The sequence below is a fragment of the Orbicella franksi genome, chromosome 1, assembly GCF_964199315.1.
Source record: "Orbicella franksi chromosome 1, jaOrbFran1.1, whole genome shotgun sequence".
In the NCBI taxonomy this organism is placed as follows: Eukaryota; Metazoa; Cnidaria; class Anthozoa; order Scleractinia; family Merulinidae; genus Orbicella; species Orbicella franksi.
The window spans coordinates 37,640,732-37,668,288 of NC_138145.1; the positions used below are offsets into that span (position 1 = coordinate 37,640,732).

The 27,557-nt window shown below is 37.9% G+C and overlaps 2 protein-coding genes and 1 pseudogene across 2 annotated transcripts in view; 1 reads left to right on the forward strand and 2 right to left on the reverse strand.

The window, feature by feature from the left end:
- Window positions 1-27,557, forward strand: part of LOC145461481 (uncharacterized) — a 479,224-nt gene that overhangs the window by 305,189 nt on the left and 146,478 nt on the right.
- On the reverse strand, window positions 12,215-14,044 carry LOC145464284 (adenosine receptor A3-like). Its single transcript, XM_081448132.1, has one exon. The coding sequence runs from the start codon at window positions 14,042-14,044 to the stop codon at window positions 13,025-13,027; it is 1,020 nt and encodes a 339-aa protein (XP_081304258.1). The 3' UTR covers window positions 12,215-13,024.
- LOC145464293 (adenosine receptor A3-like) lies at window positions 22,656-24,834 on the reverse strand (annotated as a pseudogene).

The following is a 27,557-nucleotide window of genomic DNA, read 5'->3' on the forward strand; positions in this document are numbered from 1 at the left end:
CAGGTTCAAAGCCGATTTGACGTGTTTCTAGTCGATCTCTGACCATTCATCGCACGTAAAGCAGAAGTTTGCTTTTGTTTACACAACGTTAACGTCCGACGTACATCGTCAACTGTCAACCTATTATTGGTCGAATACCAGGAATCTGTGACCATCTTTCTGCGCATATGAACATCACTGCATATAAGTCAAAAACGGCTGAGTCATTTGTAGATAGTTGCTTGCTTTGCACTGCGCCGAAATGATACGTTTGATCGATTGCTGACCATTGCTGATAAGCGTGTCGGCGCAGCACAATCTTACAGCCGTTATTTGTTCGTCACGCAATGCTGTCACGGCATGTGCTGCACATTTTGATCTATTTTGTACAGAGCACTCTCAGGATAAATGAAACAATTTAATCATTCTTCATCTGTTTGTTCATATATATAATAATATGTGTATATTTATATAATCGTTTTCTATAGTGTACTTGGCCTCGGTCCAAATCACGTTTGTTGTACGTTTTGATGTTTCAGACAACAGCTGATTAAGCTAGTGCCTGTACTCACTAGAATTTTTAAAAAATCGCCATGGAACAAATTATAGATCAATGAAGCAAGAACTAGTTGAAATAAAAATAGGAAATCACAACGTGTCTAATTCGTGAGAAAAACAGACTAAATTTAATCAGTAATTACGTGAGTAAATAGCCCTGGCCATGCCGTTTTATTTGGCGTATTTTGTTTGCCTAGTGGTGAGGCATTGGTATGTTTCTAACAGAAAATAGAGGACTTTTGTCAATACAGTCCAAAATTATTGTCAGTAAAATATTGTAAATAAAACACTTATTGACCGGTTACCTCCGCGGCCACCATTTGGTCGTTCCGATAAGGATTTCATTGTTGTCTTTATCCCTATTAAGCGGCCACCTAAAATTTAAAAACTTTGTTTTGGAAAGGGCGATGGCAGATAAGAGTCTGAAATTTAAGGTGCATGACGAGTGATAATTCAAATACATGTCTATCATGATTGTCTTGAATTGACTCCATGTTCACCAAGAAATTTATAACCCGATAGTGAAAAATTAAATATTCAAGGTACACCAACCTCTATTTAAGCGGCTAGCCCCATTAAGCGGTCACCACCCATTTCCCCAGGGGTAGCCCATTGTATTACATGTAAACCAAAAATAATTGCACAGCGCGAAAAGACCTAGGTATGAGTTTAGCGTTACAGTATTACGCAGGGCATGTAGGTAGCGGTGGCCGAGTAAAAGATAACAACAGGGGCAATGGTAAACTATTCATTCTTCTCACTTCTTAATGTATCTCTTCCTACTCAACGCGATTGTGTGCTCCCAGTGGTTCCCAGCCTTACGGAGCCTTATGTGTTAGGATAGAAATTGTCCTACCCCTACCCCCTAAATTGGGATGACAGCATTGCGTGACGAACAGGGAACCGCTGCAAGCAAGGATTCAAGCCATCAAACCATGATGATCAAACGTAATATTTTTGGTGTAGTGCAAAGCAAGCAACTATCTACAAATGACTTAGCCGTTTTTGACTTAGATGCAGTGGTGATCATATGTGTCGAAAGAGGGTCACATATTCATGGTATTCGACCATTAAATAAGTTGACAGTTGGCGATGTACATCGCACGTTATGTAAAGAAAAGCAAACTTCTGCTTTATGTGCGACGAATGGTGAGAGAAACACGTCAAATCGGCTTTGGACCTGCCTTTTACAGCAAATGAGGTTAGAACATTTCGAAATTATCAGCTCTGTGTCTATTTCAACTTAACACTGGTCAGGTCATGTGGCGCATGCTAAAATATACGTCTAACCCGTAAATTGAAATTTGACGAGAGAATGGTCAAATATTTGCATTTTTAACGTACTTTGAAAAGCTTTCGCGTGGCTCACAATCGTTTGCCCAAAGAAATTTTTACAGGAATCTGTAGATCATCCTTCTGCGATTCAACCACCAGAAGCTTAATCCATTTGAAGGTTTCGCACATGGTGAAAATCAATTATATTCACGAAGTACTTTTAAGTGAATGAAATACATGTCTTCGAAATTTAATTATTTTGCACCCAAAAAGACAACGCAACATTCCCTAAAACCAACCCAGTACACATTTAAACATTGCGCAGAAATATTTGCGTGTTTTAAAGACGGAAAAATGATGTGGTTTTGCATGCGAGGCTCTCAAACTTGTTTAATACAACGGTGCGTCAAATGACGATTTTAACGGAAGTTGGTAATTTGCATATTTCATTGAAATAAAAGGATATTTTGCCAAAAAACTATCCAGTAGTTTTTGTCATGCCCTAGCCTATCTACCATGAAAATATGAGCGAAATCGAATTTTCAACCCTTGCCGAGTTATTTTCCATTTTTATGGACAGGGACTCTTAAGACCAATCATCGTGGACTAATCTTTCACATGACATGTCTCAGTTGACTTTACACTGACGCAACTTGTCAAGACTTTATAGACACCCATGTGCAACTTAATACGTCTACGAGCGTGTTATGACTGCAATGTTTACCGGCTTCAACACGGACATGAGGTTGACACTACGGTCTTTCTGGAAAAAGAAAACGACACAGGGACTTCAAGATAGGTCCTCAATTCGTGCATGTTGGACTTGATAGAAATATTATTGATCACTTTACGGTTTCTTGAATTAAAAAAGCTCCAACGTTTTGAAAGAAACTGATAAGCGCGCGTATACAACTACAAATGTCAAACTGACAATTAATTCAGTCCGTTCGAACTGTCTAAAGCGTGGAGTTTAATACTCAGACCAGAAAAAATTGGAATCGTTTTTCGAAATGCTACTAAAAGAATCAGATTATTCGCTCTCGATTTCTATGGGGCGATAGTTGATTCGGCCTTCGGTCTCATCAACTTTCACCTCACAGAAATCTCGAGCTCATAATCTAATTGTTAAGTAGTAAAGCAGATTAAAGAGTGCGTTCGAATTTTGGTAGGTTTGGTATGTTAAAAAAGCAAAATTTTAGGAACAGCATTTTGTGCCTGAGCTGTTAGGTAGGCGTAAAATTGGCCTCCCTCCAGTAGTGGCGAAAACAAATGAATTGATCGCAAAGAACGTGCATACGATAGGGTCTGTTCTCGTTTATAAAAGTATTGTGTATTAGTTACGACCGGTCAATAAAAAAAAGGACTGCAGTCGGTAGGCCACATTTAGTCCGCACTCCGTGTTTTATACCTGAGTCCGTGTTTTATGCCCATTTCGCAATGCTTAGTCCGCGTTTTATACCTAACTCTGTGTCTTATACCCGAACCCGTAGTCCGCAGTCCGCAATCTGCAGTCCGTAGTCCATGTTTTATTCTGACCGCGTAAATCGACACAAACGATGCCTGTTCCTTCGGTATGCGAGACAACCTGCTTTTATTACCAAAACTAGGACAATTATATTATGTTTACGAATACGACTTTGAATCGCCTTGGCATTGGGGGAACAGCTACAGGGCATTTTCACTACCGTAACAATGAAACGGAGGACATGTTGGTGTACCAAAGCAATCCTGTGGGAGTTGAACTCTTTTCCTATGAACACACTTTCGTTGGGTTATGTTACATATTTTGCGCACAGAAATATAGGCCAGCGAAGTGAAACTACACATTTTCTCCTTTGGTTTATTCAGCGAAAAGCAGCGTTGGTTTTGGTCGAAAAGAAGAGGGTACACAACACGCAGCCAAACTACAGCTTTCTGTTCGTACGAAAAGTCGTACACATTTCATGAAGACATGTCTGCAAGGTTTTCAAAGGCCATTAACACTGACTTCAAACTTTAAACAACTTATCCGCTACAGTCTTCAATAAGCTGTCTGGACACTCGAAAGTCCGCAATATTGTACAACACTCCACAGAAAGCATATGGACAAACATGGAGATGACGTCATTCGCCCCTAAAGAATTTTTCTGAGCTGCCAAATTGGTGTCCATGTAAAGATTAGCCTCTTCCAGGCGTTCAGTTAGTTGGGGCTCGCCGCAGAAAACAGCGCGCGAAAAAATATAAAAAGCGCGGCGAGAAGGAGCGAAAAAAAGTTCTTTCGCTTCATCTCACCGCACTTGTTTTTTTATTTTCGCGCGCTGAATTTCGCGGTGCGCCCCAACTAACTGAACGCCTGGAAGAGGCTATAGAAAGATACATACACAAAATCTCGAATTTTTCTGCATTACCCGATTAGAACTGCGTTCTCTCGAACGCAATTATTGCTAAATGAAAGTACTAGTGTAAAGCCTTTTTTAAATTATGAAAGCCAAACTTACTGTCATAAAGTAAACGGTGAACAGAAGGGACAATACTTTACCAGGAGTTATTGTACGCCATTTTTGTTCTACAAGTATGGATAAAGGATTAAGTAAAGCAATAACCCACTAGCCTTAAATCCTTCAAGAATGCTGTCAGAGAATAATAGTGGTCGCGGTGACCTCTGCCTGTCATGATTTAAACACTCAATATCGTAGATTGTTTCCATATTTTTATTTTTATATGTAAATATCAGGTACTGTTATCTATAACTACAGGGTTGTTTTATTACAAACAAATAGTGTAGGCATTTCTTTTATTTCCTATTTAGATTAATTACCTGATTTTTCTTCTCATTTTTTAGTCTATAATAATGTTTTCCACGCAAAAACAGTTTAAAAGGGTAGGTCGAACAGGATGTATTCTTTCCGCCCACTCTTAGAAGTTTGGACATTAGACCTGCAGCTTTATTTACATTGTAGATGCGTATGCTAATATCCTAAGAGACTGTATCAACGTCGACATTAAGGTAGACATTCAACTACGGCATTGGGTGTCACTGATGCATCATTGTTGAATTAGTCCGGCACGATGATTGGCCTTGAAAGAGCGAAAAACGCAAGTGAACAGCTGTTTTCAGCCTTATGTAGTATTGAAACTCCAAACGTTTCCGTTGTGGACATTTGCCGATGATCGACCTCCACACAGGCAAAAAAGAACAAACAGAATACTCCGAGCTGTCGCCTTTCAGGCTACTCAATAGGGGACCTTAGACCCTCACTAGTAAAGCCACAGGTCTTTTTCTAAATGGAAACGTTTTCATCGTTCATCTAAAACGCCAAAAATGAGCCGCACATTGGCAGCTAACAGGAGCCCGGAGAATGCGACTAGTTCATCAATGCTTGTTTCTTCCAAAGCAGAAGGCATTGCATGGTGTAGCGCGTTTATTTTGATATCTATCTTCATTGTCGCAGGAAACTTGCTCACCATTGTTCTCTTTGTACTCAGCAAGAATCTTCGTAAGAAAAGTTTATTTCTCGTCATCAATATGGCGTTTGCTGACCTTATGTTAGGAGCGTTTTCTCTACCAGGCTACATTTTCGTTATCGGTAATGATTATCAACTCTGGACAGAAGCTAGTACAGAGTTTCTAACTGTCAACAGAATCATCGACACCGTTTTCTCACAGGTGGCGCTTATTTCTGCGGTCTTCATCTCCGCCGAGAGATTTTATGCCATATATTGGCCGTTTAAGCACCGAACACTAACTGTGCAAAAATACCGCATTGTTCTTGGTATGGTATGGGCACTAGCCGTCCTTATCTCCGCAGTGTTCAACGCGTTATTCAATTTAATTTCATTCAAACATTCCGTGTTTGTTTGGACACCATACACTTTAATTCTAATACTTGTCATATGTGGTTGTCATATCGGCATCTGGAGAAAGTTTCGACATGGAAGGGTCGCTTCGCAACAGGAAAGCAAAGCCTCGCAAAACAAACGCTTAACAAAGACTTTGATGTTTGTATCTACTCTTGCTTTGCTGTCATGGACACCTTTAATTGTTTTGAGCTGTTTACACGCGTTAACTATCTCGATACCTTTGAGATATTTTACTATCGCCAACATTCAAAATTTTTCGAACTCTTTTGTAAATCCAATTGTGTATGCATTTAAAATTCCTGAGTTTAAACAAGCCTTTCTTTCGTGCTGTTTTGGAAGGCAAGCAGCAGTTAACATCGAAGACATTAAAAGAAGAAATAAGATGGCTCCCACTTCGACTTTGGAGACACAGCTAAGAACATTGCGAACAGATCCTAGTCACCTTGAATTGTCGTTTGAACAGGAAGAGATGGACACCAGACTGTAGCATTCACGTTGAAGGATATGAATTGAATAGTAGAACTAGAACATTGTACATAAATCGGATTCTGATTCTCGATGCTGCTGTTATTTGATCTTTTAAAAGAACATCACATGACGACGCTATCGTCCCTTTAAATTCTTTTATATAACAAAGAAACGAAAAAAAATTTCAATCAGGTCATCTATACGTCTATCCTCTAATAGACCATAGATAAAAGGTAATCAAAATGCATGAATAATTTTCTAAATTCAGCATTATAAATCAAATGATGAGGATTTTTTGTGGTTAAATGAAAAATCGGAAGAGCGTGATATCGCCGAAGTGTTCCAGTAAAGCTAAACGATGCGTGGCTTAATTCTCGGTTTATTCCAGGTGGTTGATATCAAACCGCATTTCCAGAGTGTTTCTCTTTTAAAAGGCATTCATCTGACACAAACCTGCATTAAAAATAGTAAACGAGCTCTAATATGAGCTCTAATCCCGTAACCATAAGATAACAAAAACGCAGTTAAGACTTTGGTCCGCCACGGAAAATGTAGGGCATTCTTAACAAAACCTTTTTAAGTTTCTCTTTCAGCGTATAGAGCCGAAATGTAATTAGTTTCACGTTAGAAGCTTACAAATGGTGCGTAAAACATCTAATCTTAATGGCAGTAATAACATATCTTTTAAACATCACGCGACATAATGAATGCCATTTTGCGTATTAGAAAAAGCAAGTGGCTGCTAAGCAATTTTCTCAAATTCCTTTTAGCTTAGGATTACCTCTTACCTCAAATTAAATTTAAAAGCGTACTACAGAATATTTGTTTTAGGTGTCGAGTTATAGTTTTACTGTTTTTGGAAATCACCCATTATTCAAGCTACTGTGTTGTTGTTGTTGTTTTTTTTTTTTGTGGAAAGAAAAAAGTATCTGTTGCGAAAACTTAGAAAACATGCCAAGAAGGCCTTATTGCCTTGAAACATTTTAGGATTACAGTCAAACGTACGACCACCTCTCCTCAGCGACCAGTTTTCCAAAATACCAACAGTTTTTAAAAATCACTATATTTAGAAGCTCTTGTAAGCGACCACCTCTCGTAAGCGACCGCGACCACTTTTAGAGCTAATAGTTTGAAATTATCTTTTGTTTTTGACCTTCCGTAAGCGACAGCTTGACAGATAATAGAGCAGAAATTGGATAATAAGTTGTTGTAACATTAGCGCAATACTGGGTAGTACAAGAGACGGATATTTCTCAATGATAAGTAGAGTATTTTTTTCTCGAAATTGACTTTTGAAAAACATTTAAAACATGGGGTAAGTCTCTGCAGTTACCATATGCTAATGAGGCAAAATTTTCGCCCAATATTCCCTCGTAAGCTACCCCCCTCCCGTAAGCGACCACCTAGGCTTGACATTTTGGCTGGTCGCTTACGGGAGGTTCGACTGTATGTTAAATGGTAGGTTTTTATCATATGACCCGTGCAGCCCCGTGCGCTATTTCTTTGCAAAACCATAACGAAAGGTCCCGTGTCAGGGCCGTACTCGTCGAAGTAAGAGGGTCTGAAAAACGCGCACGCCCTATTAGAACACGTACGCCCCGCAAAATCGATGCTGTCCTGGAGAACTGTCCGACGCAGAACTACGGAGGTTTTCAGTTGCCACGTTACTTCGAGAGAAGAAGGAAAGTCAAAACTCCTCACAATTGAAGAAGCCACAAAATGGTCATGTGATAAAATACTTATTGACGGAGTGGAAGGGCCGGACAGGGAGATATTTGGCTCGAGATCAGGACGAGCGGAATAAGTGCAGCGCAGGCGTCAAGGCAAAATTTCCAAGGTATCTGGCCTTGGTAGGCAAAAATTATATATTGCATGAAAATTACAGTGAGAAACGACAGCAAAGCAAGAATAGATACAAACAGCAAGGTCTTTGTTAAGGGCTTGTTTTATGAAGATCTTCTTGGCTATCGTGTGGCTACAGCTTTCTGTTGAAACTTGTTACGAATGGCGATGTTAGAGCCACACACGGTGAATATTAGACTCAGGATGTATAGCGTCCAAAGGTATGTAGAGTGTTTAGCTGAAATAAAGAGATTCAAAGCAGTGCCGATAGCGGCAAAAACGACACGAAGTGTCCAGATCATAAATATAACAATGTGGTATGCTCGCGTTGACAGTGTTCGGTGTTTTAGTGGCCGATACGAGGCGTAAAGTCTTTCGGCAGAAATAAAAGCCGCAGAAATTATCGAGGCAAATGTAAAAAATGGATTAGCGACTATGGAGAAAATATACAAAGATATCCATTCGAAATCAGTCGGCCAAAACAGATAAACAGCCCCGACAATTTAAAGTAAACATCGGGTCAGCAAACGCCATATTGATTACCAGAAACAAACTTCCCTTTCGAAGTGTCCTGTTTACTGCAAAAAGAACAATGGTGAGCAAGTTTCCCACAATAATAAAGGCAAGCTCGAAAATAAAACCGGTGCACAATGCCATTCCTTCTGCTTCGGAAGGAACAATTCTGGTTGAACCAGTCGCGTTCTCTGAGCAAGTGTTAGCTGCTGCTGTAATATTCATTTTTTTTTTTTAGTTTTGACAGAACGATTGAAACGCTGAATAAACTCAGCCGATGACTACGTGTAGATGAGACCAGGAAATAGGAGTTATATAATCCACACTTTATAAGAGTGAATCGAAGACCAAGTGGCATCAAGGCCAGTTGTTATATAGCTGGCGTTTTTCCTGCTACAGCGCGCCCATTCACCTAACAATGAAACTGGTTACTGCCAAATGCCATGAGCGGGCAACAAGAAAAACGATGACGTCAAACAAGAAACAGTTCACTGTTAACCACGAAAAGTTGACCGCTGTTGCACGTGATCAGAGCGTGCAGTTGGTCGAAGGTGGCCTGATCTTGTCGCTGGAATCTCAACGCGTTTTTCAAAATTTGCTTTTGTTTGGTTTTGCTATACAACAAGTCACTTAGTGACTGGTCCCTTGGGGAACAGTGAATTTTGTTTCTCTCGACTTCGTCTCGGGACACATTGAGATTCTCTGGAAACAAAATGCACTGTTCCCCTCAGGACCAGTCATTAAGTGTTAAATGTGTAGCTTTTTCAATTTTTGAAGACCGATCACTGAGGACTAAATGAATAATGTTCCATTAAGACGCTATGCTTTAGGTCTACCATACTTTCAAAGTTGACGCACTTTGTCAAGATGTACGTATACGTGTGTTCAACCTTGACAAAACGGTAAATGTGTTTTTCATTTTTGATTGATAATTGTATTTCAAATGGACCGTGCGATATGAAATAACTTGACATGCCGGGGGAATGAAACTTTGAGGAGGAATAAATTACGAAGATTAAATTTTTATTGGTTTCTAAGTTCAATTGCAGCAGGAGAAATTTAAAGGGTGACCAAGTGGCACATCACGGTCGACTTTGTAGTTTTTTCGCTTTTTCTGGGACAATCATCGTTGATTAATTCAACAATATGTTCCATTAGAGATGCAAAATGCTTCAGATTATTGGCTTTCAAACAAAAGTTCCGAGTACGCAACGGTTTCATCAAGAATTGTTTCTTTCAAGGCATAAGGCATTGCATTGTGCTCCGTTAGTAGGTTAGAGTTTGTTTTTATTGTCGTAGGAGACTTGCACACCATAATTCCGTTCGCTCAGACAGGCCGAGACTTTGAAAGGGAAGTTTGTTTCTATTCAGCAATATGGCGTGTGTTGACTTCATGCTAGGAGTCTCTACCAATTTACATTTGCTCGTCGAAAGGTGATGGTTTTCTTTTTTTCTTTTTTTTTTCTTTTTTTTTTTTAAGATCATGAATTATTTCTTACATATTCACCACGTTAAATTCTGCGGTTTTCATGTCTGGTTAAAACAAGACTTTTTGCCACGTATTGAAGAATTGGTTCATACTTAGCGTGCAGGGTATATCGAGTTATGGATGCACGCGGGAAGTTTGGAGAGCAAGAGAGAAGTGTAGCTTCTTGAGTGCTCTCCAAACTTCCAAAGTGCATCCATAACTCGATATTCGCAAAGCTAAAAGCATGAACCAATTCATTTATAACGTAGCGACAACAACTTGAGCACTAAGACATGTTTTATTTTGATTGACTACAAAGTTCTCACAGTGCACGGCGATGGAAAACAAAGGATCCTTTTGACTGGTTAAAAACACGCCACAAAACGTTGAGCGACGGTTGTGCCAAAACGCTTCATCTGGTTTCTAAAATTGTTGATGAAAAATTCGCTTCTTCGAACTAATAATAATGTAGGAAAACAAATTCAAATACTCAATGAAAATATAGACAAACGATGTCAAAATACATGTACTCATGCAATGTCTAGTCGCAGATCACCCTAGCGTTATATCAGACAATTTTTTCACCAGCGCGCGTTTTGGATCTGAGTTGGCTATAACCATCTCATACCTAACTAGCACGAGTGCTTTTATAATTAGCATTAAACGTAACACACAATCGGACATGTGTAATTCAGTAATAAAAAACTCGTCGATATAGGGGGCATTGGGCCTACGAGAATCCAGACTGAAACCTCTCAAAATTTCTTGAAAACCGCTAAAAAAAAAGTCACTCAAAACCGGCAAACTGCCGAGCATAATGATCGAAACTACATTTCACAAACTTGAATACAATTAGCTTGATACAGCAAGAAAGATGTGTACTTTTCATTTTTTGAGGGATCAAGACATTTTCATTTGAAATTATTGCCCTACTATACCTTTTTAGGTTAGTGTTAATGCCTCTCGCCTGCGAGCCTTTTTTTCCTACAAAGGCAATTCAAGGTTATAAATGCCTATCTTCAACAAAACCCTGTTAATTGTTTTGAGCAGGCAAACTAACATTTCCTTCCACTTCGAGGTATAGAGTAGATGATTCTAATCTGCAAATCAAAATTTGTTTTCTAATTCATGTAGAGCAAATGACTGTTTGTCTTCCTAGCCCCCAAGTCAATTATTCCCGGTTTTCCCCGTTATTAGCCAGTCGCGAACCCCCAAATAAAACGTGTTCGCTTTACAGTTAGCTATTGAGAGAGCGAACTGAAGAGGTTTGAAGCCCAATCTAGCTAGCCTTCAGCTTTCGGTTGAAGCATCTATATTACAAACCTCATAAACTTGCACGGATCAGTACCGAGGTGAAATAAAGAGGTCCAGGAACAAGACGAACGCTTTGCTTACCTCCAAAATCCGAAAAGCAAATGCTGAAACATTAAACGCTAAATTAAGGACGTTCGCGCGAAAATGTTCTACTCGAAAGATTTTCTTCAAACTTCTACTTCGGACAGATCATTAATTACTTGTTTCATAAATGAAGAAACATTGGGGGTCACGGACTTCGTTTCAGAGATAAAGCATGTGGCAAACTAGTCTGATTTTGAAAAATTGGCGCGTGTAAATCAGCATGGTCTCCAGGGTTTTTAGCTTAAAACATCAAAGATGAATCAACGGAGACAAAGTTTCCTAGCAATATTTTGTACAAGTGAATCCGTTGCGTTGATAATTCTCACAAAACGTAACACTTTAATAGGCAGTTGAAACTGCCGCACAGATAAACGAAGAGCTAAAAAGAACGAAATTCGATGGTGCATTTTGCAAAAAATTCAAACCTCTAATCGATAGATTTTCTTCATTTTTTCATGTAATAACATGATCGTGCCAATAGACCTTTTTCGACTGGGCGGTTTGTTGCCCCATTTCAGACCATGTGATGATACTCTTGAGAATTCTTCCTTTCAAATTTTGAAATAGTCGCGTGCATATGAATAAATAATTTTTAGATGGATAAAAGGACAATTCTCTAGAGAATATCACGTGGTCTGTAATAGGACAACTGCCCAAGCGAAAAAGGTCTGTTGTGATACCATCTTATCCAAATGTTACTTTGTTTCTTTGGTACCATATCAGCGAACACTGAACTACTGCTCGTACTCTAAATATAAAAATCAACCACAAAATTCCCTTAACCAGATAATCCAAAAAAAATAATTTAATTCATCTGTTCAATTCACGAGTTTGTTCACAGAGCACTTTGATATTAGTGAGCGCGCACTCGATGCATGATGCGGCTTGTGAATTTTCGTGCGTTGTAAGCATTTGCAGAAACAATTAGCGCGAATGTCCTTGAAGTGCCTATGAAATGAGATTTTTGCCCACTTTTTTTTACCCCAAAATATTGAAGTCTACTTTTTTTCTGATTGGTAAATTTCGATTTTGGGCTTCGGACAAGCGCACAATAATTTTTTTCCTGCTTCGAAGTTGGGCAATTCGAATAAAAAATGTGCGACATTCCGCGCGCGGTCAAAATATGCAAATTAAGAACCGTTGACGTCACAATGTGTGTACAACCTTTCAGCCATCACGACAGCTAAGAGAAACCAGCGAAAGAACGCCGGGAAGGTTTGCTTTATCGGAGGGCCTGGTTTGATGAGCTGTAAAAACACCACTTAAACGCAAGGCATTGTCACTCATATGTTTCCGAAAGATGACATCAGAAGGGTACAATGTTTGTTTCCGGCCCAAATTGTCTTACTCACATGTAATTTTGACCAACCGTAAAATGATGTCTAAAATTATTCAGTGGAATAATTATGGGTTAAGAGATCACACACTAAACATGCCATGCATTATTGTCCTAAACTGGTTGGAAATTTGTTAAATAGTAGTTTATATGTTACATGATCCTGAACCAAGTTAAAATTTTCTTGTAGTTTAGTTGTGGTTAGAGGCGGTGCACAAATGGAGTTAAGAGACAAAATATGCGTGTAAACAAATTTATGCACAACTGGCAATGCTTCACTGATCACGGAACATATGTTTCGCTTCACAACTCAAGAGCATCTAATCTACAACATCAACTCAGAGTTTCTAAACTTTGGTATCCAGAACTTCCAGTTTAAACTTCAGCTGTAGGAGACTGTTGTGAGTTCGTAAAGTTCTGAGCTCTGTCGCCGGAGTCTTCTTACTTCTTCTATTAATGTTTACCATGTTTGGCGCGGCTGGTCTTCTTAAACAACACAAAACCAGGCCTTCTCTAAGCTCAGGTATTCTTAATACGTACACAACTGGATTCGCAAAAGAATTGGAGTAATTTATAACGTTCACCAGGTCATAAAATGTCCACGGTATTTGGACATCATACACAAAAATTAAACCGTTCAAAATAACTAAAGGGATCCAGCACAGCAAAGCAAGAATAGACACAAATAGCAAGGTCTTTGTTAAGCGTTTGTTTTGCGAGTCTCTGTTTTGCTGTTGTGGAGCGATATTTCCGCGTCGAAACTTTCTCCAAATGCCGATGTTACTGCCACATATGATGAATGTTATAATCATGACGTATGGCATCCAATAATGCATAGCACGTTTGAATGAAAACAAGAGATGTGTTGCACTGAAGAGGGCGGCGATAAAGAGAGTCAGTGCCCACACAGTGAAAACAATAATACGGTATGCTCGCATTGACAGTGTTCGGTGCTTAAACGGCCAGTAAATGGCGTAAAATCTCTCGCCTGATACGAAAGCTGCAGAAATTAACGACGCCTGCGAGAAAAAGATATCAACGATCGTGTAGAAAATTGGCAAAGACATCGGCGAAGCCCCTTTCCAAAGTTGAAACCTGCTCCCAACAGTGTAAATGTAGATAGGTAGCGACAGGACTCCTAACATCAGGTCAGCAAACGCCATATTGATGACTAGGAACAAACTTCTCTTACGAAGTCTCCTGTCTACTGCAAACAAAACAACGGTGAGCAAGTTTCCTACAACAATAAATACAAATATCAAAATAAATGTGGCGCACAATGCGATGCCTTCTGCCATGGAAGGAACAATCATTGATGAACCAGTCGCATTCTCTGAGCTATTTGTAGCTGCTTCTGTTCTCATCATATTTTAGTTTCACTGAACGATTGAAACGTCGATTAAATTTTGCCGATAATAACGTATCGTTACTTGATGGGAAAAATAGGAGTTCTGTAAACCACAATATATGAGAAAGAGGAGCGAGTGACAGATCATAACCAAAGTTGTAGTTTTTGACCGTTTTAAGACTAATCATCGTGGGCTAATCTTTCACATGACATGTCTCAGTTGACTTTACACTGACGCAACTTGTCAAGACTTTATAGACACCCATTTGCAACTTAATACGTCTGCGAGCGTGTTATGACTGCAATGTTTACCGGCTTTGACACGGACATGAGGTTGATACTACGGTCTTTCTGCGAAAAGAAAACGACACACGGACTTCAAGATAGGTCCTCAATTCGTGCATGTTGGGCTTGATAGTTATTCCAAATATTATTGATCGCTTGTTAGAATTGTATTATTTGGGTCGCTAATAATGAGCGTAGATTGTAACGCAGCCAGATAAACGTGACAGGAACAAAGCGGCGGTAGGGTGCTTTTCTGTAAATGACTTCAAATTGCGCCCATGAAATAAAAGCCTTACTTATTTCCCCGCTTCATCATTTTAACTTTTTTGCGACAAACGTCATTATAAAAAGCTTAAAACGCTTAAGATCGGTTGTTTTGTTTTTTCGTTCCAAAACTAAAACAAAACAAAAGAGTGGCCGTGTTAGTTTGAAAGACGCGAAAGAAAAATATTTTTCAGAATAGTTTTGCAATAACTGCCATAAATCGTGACTAAGTTGCGTCATCCGTCGCGATGCTTATGTCATGTTCCTCAAATTTGACGAGTCAGTGATCAACACAGAAGCATGTACTGTTTTTTTTTCCCCTTGCTTTTAAGTAAAGGTTTCAAATGATGGTTTGGATGTTTTGCTTCGTTTCATTTCCTTAAAACAGTGAATGAGTAAGCTTGTTATTCATATACTCCATAGTGGTTTTACCGAAAAGTTTTTAAAGAACTGAGGGTGATCTCAAACGCGTGTAAATAGTTCCCTTCAATAAATCTGTATAATTAATTTCCCAAACATTAAACAGGAAGTTGATTGTAAAACAGAATTCACAGCGTCGACCGATCGATCGATAGAGGTTAATTTTAACTTAACTAATTATAAGGTAATTTAATTGGAACAAAAGTATGGGTTTTGTAGGGAAAGTGAAAATTAACAGCGCTAAAATATTAAAAAAAGATTACAAAATAAAATAATTACAACTTTGAGAACGTTTGTTATGTGAAAGCAAGATGTAAGTACTGTGTCGTGGGATGCCTTCAATTTTCAAACTTGTCGAGGAAACAGCTAATACCCAAAGCCGAAGGAGTTAACAATGTTTGACGGCATCAATTGACATGTAGTCACCTTTTTTCCTTAATATACGCCAATCATTAAAGCTAAACTTAGAAATGACGGACGAATTCCTCTTAAGAAAGGCTTATATTGTAGCTTATATCTTGTATTTGCACTTTTTAAGGCACAGTTATTAACGGGTCACTGAGCCTGCTTGGCTAAACGTGCTAATATATTTTGTTGAGCTCGTCCGTATCTTTAACATGTTTATCTCCTTGTTATTTTGTGCTCACTGCAAATAACCATCTGCTAAGTGGAATTTTTGACCCAAGGCGATTGCAAGAAAAACCGAATTAAGGCGGCAACACGAATGGACATTTCACGTTTTAAAATTGACTAATCATCGTTGTAATAACTAGTAAATTTAGTGAAAAGCTAATTTTAGGTGACATCAGCTTTTTAAACTGTTTTTGTTACTCGGAATTTGGGTTGCTTACGCTAGTGGCCATAAAATTATAGAATTAGTTATTTCAAAGATTAACAGGCAGCTTATAATTAACAAGATCGCGAAGCATCGATGGATCGATCGAGGAAATTTATGCTGAGGAAACGTGGAGTAGGAATAAAAGTCTGCTCTACTAGTTACAAAAGAGAAAGCGAAACGATCCTTTATTAAAACAACAGCTTGAGCAGCTTGAAGCTCTGTTGAACACTAATTCCAATTCAGGTCTATATGTACAATGCAAAATTATAATGAGGATACTGCAACCATATTGGAGATCCATTGGAAAGTTTACACGAGAATTCTAAACAAAATTTAAAAGGCGAAAATGTTCAAAATTTAAAAAATTATCCATAAAAAATAGTTTGAGAAGGTTAATTTTGACAGAAAGCAAGGTATAAGTGCTGCATCGTGACGAGGAAACAGCTCATGCGCGAAACCGTGGGCTTTTACGTAACAACGTCTGACGGCAGCAAGTGGCATATTGTCAACTTTTTCCTTGATGTACGCGAGTTATTAAAGGTTAACCAATCAAAAGTCCGCAGCTATTATGCAGTGTTCTTGCTAGACTGAATTTAAATTTCTTCAAATGCCTAGAAACTATTTGCTTTTAAAACTGACAATGGAATAAATTTTTGCAAAAAAATGCAATGGAAGTCCTCAATCAAAATAGCGCTCATTCCTGAGTACTAAATTATCCTGACTTTCGTATCCTTTTGCAAGAATTTAAAATTCACAATGAGCTTGGTCCGAAACAGAATAATCAACAAATGAGTGCTCGGCTACGGTGAAAAACGATAGTATATTTGTTTAAATTTACATGGAAGTATCACAGAACTGTATTTTGAGACAGGTTCTTACTTAAATTCTGGGGATATTGTGAATTTTCATCTGCATTTTCGAGTATTTTGCTGTTACGTGATTGTTAAATGTCTCATTTTAGTTTAGTTTATCAGCCAATTATTCTTTGAGTTAAAAAGGAAAGAAGAATAGCCTAATCAACAGCTGGGTAAGACATTGATAATTTAATAGATGTAGTTGCTCGGTTTGCATGGATTTTGACTTTTTATTGTTTATAGAGTTCTTCAGCAATCTATTGACATTAGGGGTACGTCATAAATATAAATGAATACGAATATTGCATGAATATTGCATCAATATTTACTTTTTATGGCTCGTGGAGTTCTTCAGCAATCCATTGATATTAGGAGTCTTCGACATTTTTCTTTTTCAAAAATATAGGTATAAAGTGATTTACATGTGCAGAGCGATTTATAAGCGAAAACAGCAGATATATTCGCCAGACCTGCTGTAGCTTTTTAATTTTGCTGCGTTCGTTAATATCCATCTGTCACAAGCTAATCATCGATATTTAGTCTCTGGCGGCGCACGTAATTAAAAATTGTAATTTAAAAAGGAAATGTTTGCCGTTTTGACTTTACAAAAGAATAATGAACAGGATCATATTTACTCAATGCCTTGTTTGATCTTGAATTTGCAAAAGTATTTACCTTTAAGGAACTATACCTTACAGCTAAATTCTCTATTAACTGGAGTTTATAGGTTATAAGCCTGTCTTTCCGATGGGGAAAGTAAACTTAGAGATTTGAAGTTGGTTTTACCATGCCACTTGGAGTTAGATTGGCAATTGAGTGCACATTGTTAGCGGCCCAGTGTTAATGAAGTGATAAAGATGCGGCATCTGTTTTCCTTGTTTTCCACAAATTTGAATAATGACCATCAAATAAACATTGGCGCTCTTTTTGTCTTAAATTTCAGTTTCGGCAAAACAAATGGACTTGGAATGAAAATTCAATGTTACACAGTGCGCTGAACTTGTTCTTGAGCTAGTAATTGTCCTTTTAGCGACCTAGGAACACTCTCTTAGCCTCACTAGCCAAGCGAAAAAAAAAAACAACAAAATATATAGAATACATTTAGGTCGTGTTCTATTGGAATCAACCGTTTCTGGCTGTTGGGTCTTTTCGTGTTCTATTGGGGGAAGACTGTTTTCTGTTGCTTTGTTTGATCAACGCTTTTTTAACCGGCCCCAAACCTGGGGGAAACAGTTTAAAAAGCATGACTGTAGCTCGCATGACGACTATTGCAAGGAGTTACCGCGTTTCAACCGTAAATGGTTAGAAAAGTACATTATTTTCAATCGAAGGACAAAACTTACTTAGAAAGCTGCATGAGATTTTGTAAAAAGTGAAATGGTTTTGGAAGCGGGATGATCAGTACAGTCTGAAAGTCCGCACATGACGAGTGTGGACAAAAACGTTAAGTTCTGTTTTCACTTAATTTCTTCTGGGAGTTACATGCTTCGAATTCAACGGTCATAAATTAGTCACCAAACTTGAACTCAGGCCTCTACAAATGTATATTTAAAGAAAACTCAGTACACTTCTTCAAGGAATACGGTTCCTATTACAGATGTAGAAACGGGCACACATCTTTTGATATTTTCGTCCTTATTTATCATAATATTCATAGCTGCTGCTAATTCTCTTTCGTAGCTGTATATTTTGATCAACTACAAAGTTATGTTCACCTAGTATTAAGGCGAATTTAAAAATCGTTGGCCAGGGCCAAAAATTTTCCGAGGGATCCTTGTTAATTTTTTAGGTTTATTTTAATTCGCAGCTATTATCATAACACGATATTGCATGAAGATAATTATTACTTCCTGTATTTTGTGCTGTGTTTATAGGGAGTACATTAATGCTGTACTAATAAAGTTGAGATCCAAAGTTTCACTTATTCAACCTGTTGTTGATCGAGTTCACTGACGATACAAAATATTTTTAAGATTGCATACCGTAGAATCTAATATTAGCATGATTTATTAACAATGTTCAAAACAATGTTTTGTTATGAAATATTAGAGAGTGAAACCCGCAGTATCAACCTAGAAGTTCTATTGTCTCGTTTCACTACAGTTTGGTATCCATCACTTCCTGTTCAAACGCCAGTTGTAGTGGACCGGGCTCTGTTCTTATTTTTCTGTGTCTTTTAGTTGCTGTAATGATCGGCGCCGCTTACCTTTTAGAGCAGCACAAAACCAGGGCTTCTGTGAACTCAGGAATCCTTAACGCGTACAAAACTGGATTCACAAAGGAGCTCGATATATTTAAAACTACCACCAGGTAATACCAAAGGCTAGGTATCTGGACATGATAGACTAATTTTAGACTGATCGAAATGATTAAAGGGAGCCACGACAGCAAAGCAAGAGTAGATACAAACATCAAGGTCTTTGTTAAGCGTTTGCTTTGCGAGGCTCTGCATGGTTGCTGTGTTGCGACCCCTCCATGTTGAAACTTTCTCCAAATGCCGATGTTACAACCACATATGATGAATATAACAATCAGGGCGTATACCATCCAAGGATATATAGCGTGTTTGCTTGAAATAAAGAGTTTCAATGCAGGGAAGATGGCGCCAAAAACCAGAGAAACTACCCAGATCAAACAAATAACAATGTGGTATGCTCGTAATGATAGTCTTCGATACTTGTGTGGCCAATAAGTGGCGTAAAATCTCTCGCAAGATATGAAAGCTGCTGAAGTTAAGGAGGCCTGCGAGAAAAAGGTATAAACGATCCGGCGCAAAGCTGAAAAATGCATCGGCAATCCGGCAGACCAAAACTGATATTCAAACCCGACAACGTAAACGAACATAGGTGGAACCAAAGTTCCTAGCATCAGGTCAGCAAACGCCATATTGATGACTAGGAACAAACTTCTCTTACGAAGTCTCCTGTCTACTGCAAACAAAACAACGGTGAGCAAGTTTCCTACAACAATAAATACAAATGTCAAAATAAATGCGGCGCACAATGCGATGCCTTCTACCATGGAAGGAACAATTATTGATAAACCAGTGACGTTCTCTGAGCTATTCGTAGCTGCTTCTGTTCTCATCATATTTTAGTTTCACTGAACGATTGAAACGTCGATTAAACTTTGCCGATAATAACGTATCGTTACTTGATGGGAAAAATAGGAGTTCTGTAAACCGCAATATATGAGAAAGAGGAGCGAGTGACAGATCATGACCAAAGTTGTAGTTTTTTGACCGTTTTAAGACCAATCATTGTGGACTAATCTTTCACATGACATGTCTCAGTTGACTTTACACTGACGCAACTTGTCAAGACTTTATAGACACCCATGTGCAACTTAATACGTCTGCGAGCGTGTTATGACTGCAATGTTTACCGGCTTCAACACGGACATGAGGTTGACACTACGGTCTTTCTGCGAAAAGAAAACGCTACAGGGACTTTAAGATAGGTCCTCAATTCGTGCATGTTGGGCTTGATAGTTATTCCAAATTTTATTGATCGCTTGTTTCAATTGTATTATTTCGCTTGCTAATAATGAGCGTAGATTGTAACGCAGTCGGATAAACGTGACAGGAACAAAGAATCAGCAACGGTAGGGTTCTTTTCTGTACATGACTTCAAATTGCGCCCATGAAATAAAAGCTTTACTTATTTCCCCACTGCATCATTTTAACTTTTTTGCGAAAAACGTCGTTATGAAAAGCTTAAAACGCTTAAGATCGGTTGTTTTGTTTTTTCGTAACAAAAATAAAACATAACAAAAGAGTGGCCGTGTTAGTTTGAGAGACGCGGAAAAAAAATTTTTTTCTGAAAAGTTTTATAATGATTGCCATAAATCGTGACTAAGTTGCATCATCCATCGCGAAGCTTATGTCATGTTCCTCAAATTTGACAAGTTGATCAACACAGAAACATCTGCTGTTTTTTTTTTCAAATGATGGTTGGGATGTTTTGCTTCATTTTATTTCCCTAAAACAGTGAATGAGTAAGCTTGTTATTCATATACTCCATGGTGGTTTTACGGAAAAGTTTGTAAAGAACTGACGGTTATCTCAAACGTGTGTAAATAGTTCCCTTTAATAAAACTGTATAATTAATTTTCCCAAACATTAAACAGGAAGTTGATTGTAAAAAAGACCTCGCAGCATCGACCAATCGAGCGATAGAGGCTATGAGTTTTGTAGTAAAAGTGAAAATTAACAGCGCTATAGCTAAAATATTTCGAGCGTGAACTTTGCTTACCAGGCTGGCTTTCAAGCAATATAATTGGTGGACCGACCCTTTCCGAAAACGATCGACATCTCTGTATGTGAGATGAACGTATAAGGCGCGATTCTTGCTACAACGTTCTTCGCAAAACACCGCAGTCTGTCACAAAAAGCGAGTAGTGTCGCGTTTCTCGTCCCCAGTTTCCACGATCTACGCATGGAACGCCTGGGACCATGACCCCCTTTTGGCGACCAAACCGCTTGCATTTTATAACTCAGGCTTTCCTACGGACGCCCGAGTAATAATTAATTACAACTTTGAGAACGTTTGTTATGTGAAAGCAAGGTGTAAGTGCTGTATCGTGCGATGCCTTCAATTTTCAAACTTGTCGAGGAAACAGCTAATACCCAAAGCCGAAGGAGCTAACAATGTTTGACGGCATCAATTGACGTGTAGTCACCTTTTTCCTTAATATACCTCAATCGTTAAAGATAAACTTAGAAATGATGGACGAATTCCTCTTAAGAAGGGCTTGTATTGTAGCTTATATCTTGTATTTGTACTTTTTAAGGCACAGTTATTAACGGGTCACTGAGCCTGCCTGGCTAAACGTGCTAATATATTTTGTGGAACTCGTCCGTATCTTTGACATTTACTCATTATCGTTGTAATAACTAGTAAATTTAGTGAAAAGCTAATTTTAGGTGAAATCAGCTTTTTAAACTGTTTTTGTTACTCGGAATTTGGGTTGCTTACGCTAGTGGCCATAAAATTATAAAATTAGTTATGTCAAAGATTAAACAGGCAGCTTATAATTAAAAAGATCGCGAAGCATCGATGGATCGATCGAGGAAATTTATGCTGAGGAAACGTGGAGTAGGAATAAAAGTCTGCTCTACTAGTTACAAAAGAGAAAGCGAAACGATCCTTTATTAAAACAATAGCTTGAGCAGCTTGAAGCTCTGTTGAACACTAATTCCAATTCAGATCTATATGTACAATGCAAAATTATAATGAGTATAATGGAACCATATTGGAGATCCATTGGAAAGTTTACACGAAAATTTTAAACAAAATTTAAAAGGCTAAAATGTTTAAAATTTAATAAATTATGCATAAAAAATAGTTTGAAAAGGTTAATTTCGACAGAAAGCAAGGTGTAAGTGCTGTATCGTGACGAGGAAACAGCTCATGCGACGTAACAACGTCTGACGGCACCAAGTGGCATATTGTCAACTTTTTCCTTGATGTACGCCAATTATTAATGGTTAACCAATCAAACGTCCAAAGTTTTTATGAACTGTTCTTAAATTTACATACTTTGTGTGTCTGTCCTCTTATTGACAATGAAAATTGGCCAATAAGTGCAAGAGAATCTCTGCAGTTATTGTTCCAATTTTTGACCCCTGTGTGGCTCAAATGAACCAGTCGCATACAACGACCTATTAGGATCACTTGAATTAAGTACTTCAAATGGTTGAGTTGCTCGAATCAAAAAATTACAAGAGGTAGGAGATGATGGAGAAAAAGGAGCTTCATATGCATCCTACAATATTCTATAATTTTACGAAAGACTGAGGACAAGTCAGCCATTATTTGGTTAAGACGAGCCAGTTGCTCTAAAATGAACTACTTGGTTCAAATTACCATGATAACTTGAGTCAGCTCAACTAAACCATTACTCTTTGGCAAGTCCCACTTGACTCAAAATAATTCATTTCATTTTAATCAATGCAGTTGGGGGGACTACTTGTACATGTAGGTTAGGACCTAATCAACTTACAAGGTTTGTTTCAAGTTTCCAAGTTTACCTTTCTATCTCTTGAGAAATTTATCAATCCTCATAACTTCACTTTATATTCTGAACCTCGCATGTAATTATTGTTATAACAAAGAGGTGATGTACTAAAAATATAATTACAATCACTGAAATGAACAATTATACAATGTAAGTGCCACTTTATTTCATCAATTGATGTGTTCATTTATGTAAAGTGTACTCTGCTTTAAACAGTCTGAGACATCACAGATACAAAGATGATCAAGGCCATAACGAGGTTACCCGGCAACAAAATGGTGACTGAAAAGATTGTGAAAAGAATCATGCAGGCGAAGAAAAAGTTAAAATTGTAATCGATTCTCCCTTCGGAGTTCATGTTGTTATTATTCAATAAAAGTTGACAAATGAAATATCAGACTCTGTGTTAGTTTTAAAGCAAAGTTTAGTATTAAAATCCTGATTACAATGTGTGTGCTCTATTTTAGAAACCAGGCTTTTTACTCGGTCAACACGGAAACGAGATTAATGACGTCAAAGGGGGCGGGGCTTCTGGTTACCATGGATACGTCAAACTCGAGAAAACAATAGAACTCCTTTCCATAACAATACCTTTTCATTTGCATCACAATACCTGTCAAATCTATACTGGACTAGCCCATACCACTACTTGTTTGGAAAAGATAATATCTGTTCTCAAGAACACTGCGTGCTTGGAACATATTGAAACGCCATCAAACTACTCCTTACAATTGCTGGAGTACATTCATTGATGTTTTTCTCACTAAACTTTCTCCCTTTTTTTCTGCTCTCAAAAAGCATTAAGTGGATGGTTCAAATGTAAACGTTTCTGAAAGGAGACAATTTCAGGAATTATGGGGTTTATCGAAGGTCTTCCTGCTCCTACACGAATACCGGGACCCTCCTTTTGTATTTCAAAATTTAAATGCTCTTCAAATGAGCAGCCAACAAGTAAAGTTTGAAAGAAAATTTATTGCGAGTGCTATTTCAATGGAATTACCTTAAGAGACAAAATATGCGTGTAAACAAATTTATGTACAATGCTTCCCTGATCACGGAACTTATGTTTCGTGTTACAATTCAGGAGCGTCTAATCTACAACATCAACTTAGAGTTTCTAAACTTTGGTATCCAGAACTTCTTGATTAAACTTCAGCTGTAGGAGACTGTTGTCTGTTCGTAAAGTTCTGAGCTCTGTCCCCGGAGTCTTATCACTTCTTCTATCAACATTTACCATGTTTGGCGCCGCTGGTTTTCTTAAACAGCACAAAACCAAGGCTTTTCTAAACTCAGGTATTCTTAATGCGTACACAAGTGGATCTGCAAACGAATTGGAGTAATTTATAACGTTCACCAGGTAATAAAATTTCCACGGTATTTGGACATCATACACAAACATTAAACCGTTCAAAATAACTAAAGGTATCCAGCACAGCAAAGCAAGAATAGACACAAATAGCAAGGTTTTTGTTAAGCGTTTGTTTCGCGAGTCTCTGTTTTGCTGCTGTGAAGCGATATTTCCGCGTCGAAACTTTTTCCAAATGCCGATGTTACAGCCACATATGATGAATGTTATAATCAAGACGTATCGCGTCCAATAATACACATAACGTTTGAATGAAAACAAGAGATGTGTTGCACTGAAGAGGGCGGTGATGACGAGAGTCAGTGCCCACACAGTAAAAATAACAATACGGTATGCTCGCATTGACAGTGTTCGGTGTTTAAACGGCCAGTAAATGGCGTAAAATCTCTCACCAGATATGAAAGCTGCAGAAATTAACGACAAATTCGAGAAAAACATATCAATGATCGTGTAGAAAATTGACAAAGACATCGGCGAAGCCAAAGTTGAAACCTGCTCCCAACAGTGTAAATGTAGACAGGTAGCGACTAGACTCCTAACATCAGGTCAGCAAACGCCATATTGATGACTAGAAGCAAACTTCTCTTACGAAGTCTCCTGTCTACTGCAAACAAAACAACGGTGAGCAAGTTTCCTCCAACAATAAATAAAAATATCAAAATAAATGCGGCGCACAATGCGATGCCTTCTGCCATGGAAGGAACAATTATTGATGAACCAGTCGCATTCTCTGAACTATTTGTAGCTGCTTCTGTTCTCATCATATTTTAGTTTCACTGAACGATTGAAACGTCGATTAAACTTTGCCGATAATAACGTATCGTTACTTGATGGGAAAAATAGGAGTTCTGTAAACCGCAATATATGAGAAAGAGGAGCGAGTGACAGATCATGACCAAAGTTGTAGTTTTTTGACCGTTTTAAGACTAATCATCGTGGACTAATCTTTCACATGACATGTCTCAGTTGACTTTACACTGACGTAACTTGTCAAGACTTTATAGACACCCATATGCAACTTAATGCGTCTGCGAGAGTGTTATGACTGCAATGTTTACCGGCTTCAACACGGATATGAGGTTGACACTGCGGTCTTTTTGCGAAAAGAAAACGACACACGGACTTCAAGATAGGTCCTCAATTCGTGCATGTTGGGCTTGATAGTTATTCCAAATATTATTGATCGCTTGTTAGAATTGTATTATTTGGGTCGCTAATAATGAGGGTAGATTGTAACGCAGCCAGATAAACGTGACAGGAACAAAGAATCAGCAACGACAGGGTTCTTTTCTGTACATGACTTCAAATTGCGCCCATGAAATAAAAGCCTTACTTATTTCCCCACTTCATCATTTTAACTTTTTTGCGACAAACTTCATTATGAAAAGCTTAAAACGCTTAAGATCGGTTGTTTTGTTTTTTCGTTCCAAAATTAAAACAAAACAAAAGAGTGGCCGTGTTAGTTTGAAAGACGCGAAAGAAAAATATTTTTCAGAATAGTTTTGCAATAACTGCCATAAATCGTGATTAAGTTGCGTCATCCGTCGCGATGCTTATGTCATGTTCCTCAAATTTGATGAGTCAGTGATCAACACAGAAGCATGTACTGTTTTTTTTTTCCCTTGCTTTTAAGTAAAGGTTTCAAATGATGGTTTGGATGTTTTGCTTCGTTTCATTTCCTTAAAACAGTGAATGAGTAAGCTTGTTATTCATACACTCCATAGTGGTTTTACCGAAAAGTTTGTAAAGAACTGAGGGTGATCTCAAACGCGTGTAAATAGTTCCCTTCAATAAATCTGTATAATTAATTTCCCAAACATTAAACAGGAAGTTGATTGTAAAACAGAATTCACAGCGTCGACCGATCGATCGATAGAGGTTAATTTTAACTTAACTAATTATAAGGTAATTTAATTGGAACAAAAGTATGGGTTTTGTAGGGAAAGTGAAAATTAACAGCGCTAAAATATTAAAAAAAGATTACAAAATAAAATAATTACAACTTTGAGAACGTTTGTTATGTGAAAGCAAGATGTAAGTACTGTGTCGTGGGATGCCTTCAATTTTCAAACGTGTCGAGGAAACAGCTAATACCCAAAGCCGAAGGAGTTAACAATGTTTGACGGCATCAATTGACATGTAGTCACCTTTTTCCTTAATATACGCCAATCATTAAAGATAAACTTAGAAATGACGGGCGAATTCCTCTTAAGAAAAGCTTATATTGTAGCTTATATCTTGTATTTGCACTTTTTAAGGCACAGTTATTAACGGGTCACTGAGCCTGCTTGGCTAAACGTGCTAATATATTTTGTTGAACTCGTCCGTATCTTTAACATGTTTATCTCCTTGTTATTTTGCGCTCACTGCAAATAACTATCGGCTAAGTGGAATTTTTGACCCAAGGCGATTGAAAGAAAAACCGAATTAAGGCGGCAACACGAATGGACATTTCACGTTTTAAAATTTACTAATCATCGTTGTAATAACTAGTAAATTTAGTGAAAAGCTAATTTTAGGTGACATCAGCTTTTTAAACTGTTTTTGTTACTCGGAATTTGGATTGCTTACGCTAGCGGCCATAAAATTATAGAATTAGTTATTTCAAAGATTAAACAGGCAGCTTATAATTAAAAAGATCGCGAAGCATCGATGGATCGATCGAGGAAATTTATGCTGAGGAAACTTGGAGTAGGAATAAAAGTCTCCTCTGTTACCAAAGAGAAAGCGAAACGATCCTTTGTTAAAACAATAGCTTGAGCAGCTTGAAGCTCTGTTGAACACTAATTCCAATTCAGATCTATATGTACAATGCAAAATTATAATGAGGATACTGCAACCATATTGGAGATCCATTGGAAAGTTTACACGAGCATTCTAAACAAAATTTAAGGCTAAAATGTTCAAAATTTAAAAAATTATCCATAAAAAATAGTCTAAGAAGGTTAGTTTTGACAGAAAGCAAGGTCTGAAGTGTTGTCTCGTGACGAGGAAACAGCTCATGCGCAAAACCGTGGGCGTTTACGTAACAACGTCTGTCGGCACTAAGTGGCATATTGTCAACTTTTTCCTTAATGTACGCGAATTATTAATGGTTAACCAATCAAAAGTCCGCAGCTTTTATGCACTGTTCTTGCTAGACTAAATTTGAATTTCTTCAAATGGTTAGAAACTATTTGCTTTTAAAACTCACTATGAAATAAATTTTTGCAAAAAAATGCAATGGAAGTCCTCAATCAAAATAGCAATTATATCTGAGTACTAAATTATCCTGACTTTCATATTTCTTTTGCAAGAATTTAAAATTCACAATGAACTTGGTCCGAAACAGAATAATCAACAAATTAGTGCCCGGCTACCGTGAAAAACGCTAGTATATTTGTTTAACTTTACACGGAAATATCACAGAACTGTATTTTGAGACAGGTTCCTACTTAAATTCTAGGGATATTGTGAATTTTCATCTGCATTTTCGAGTATTTTGCTG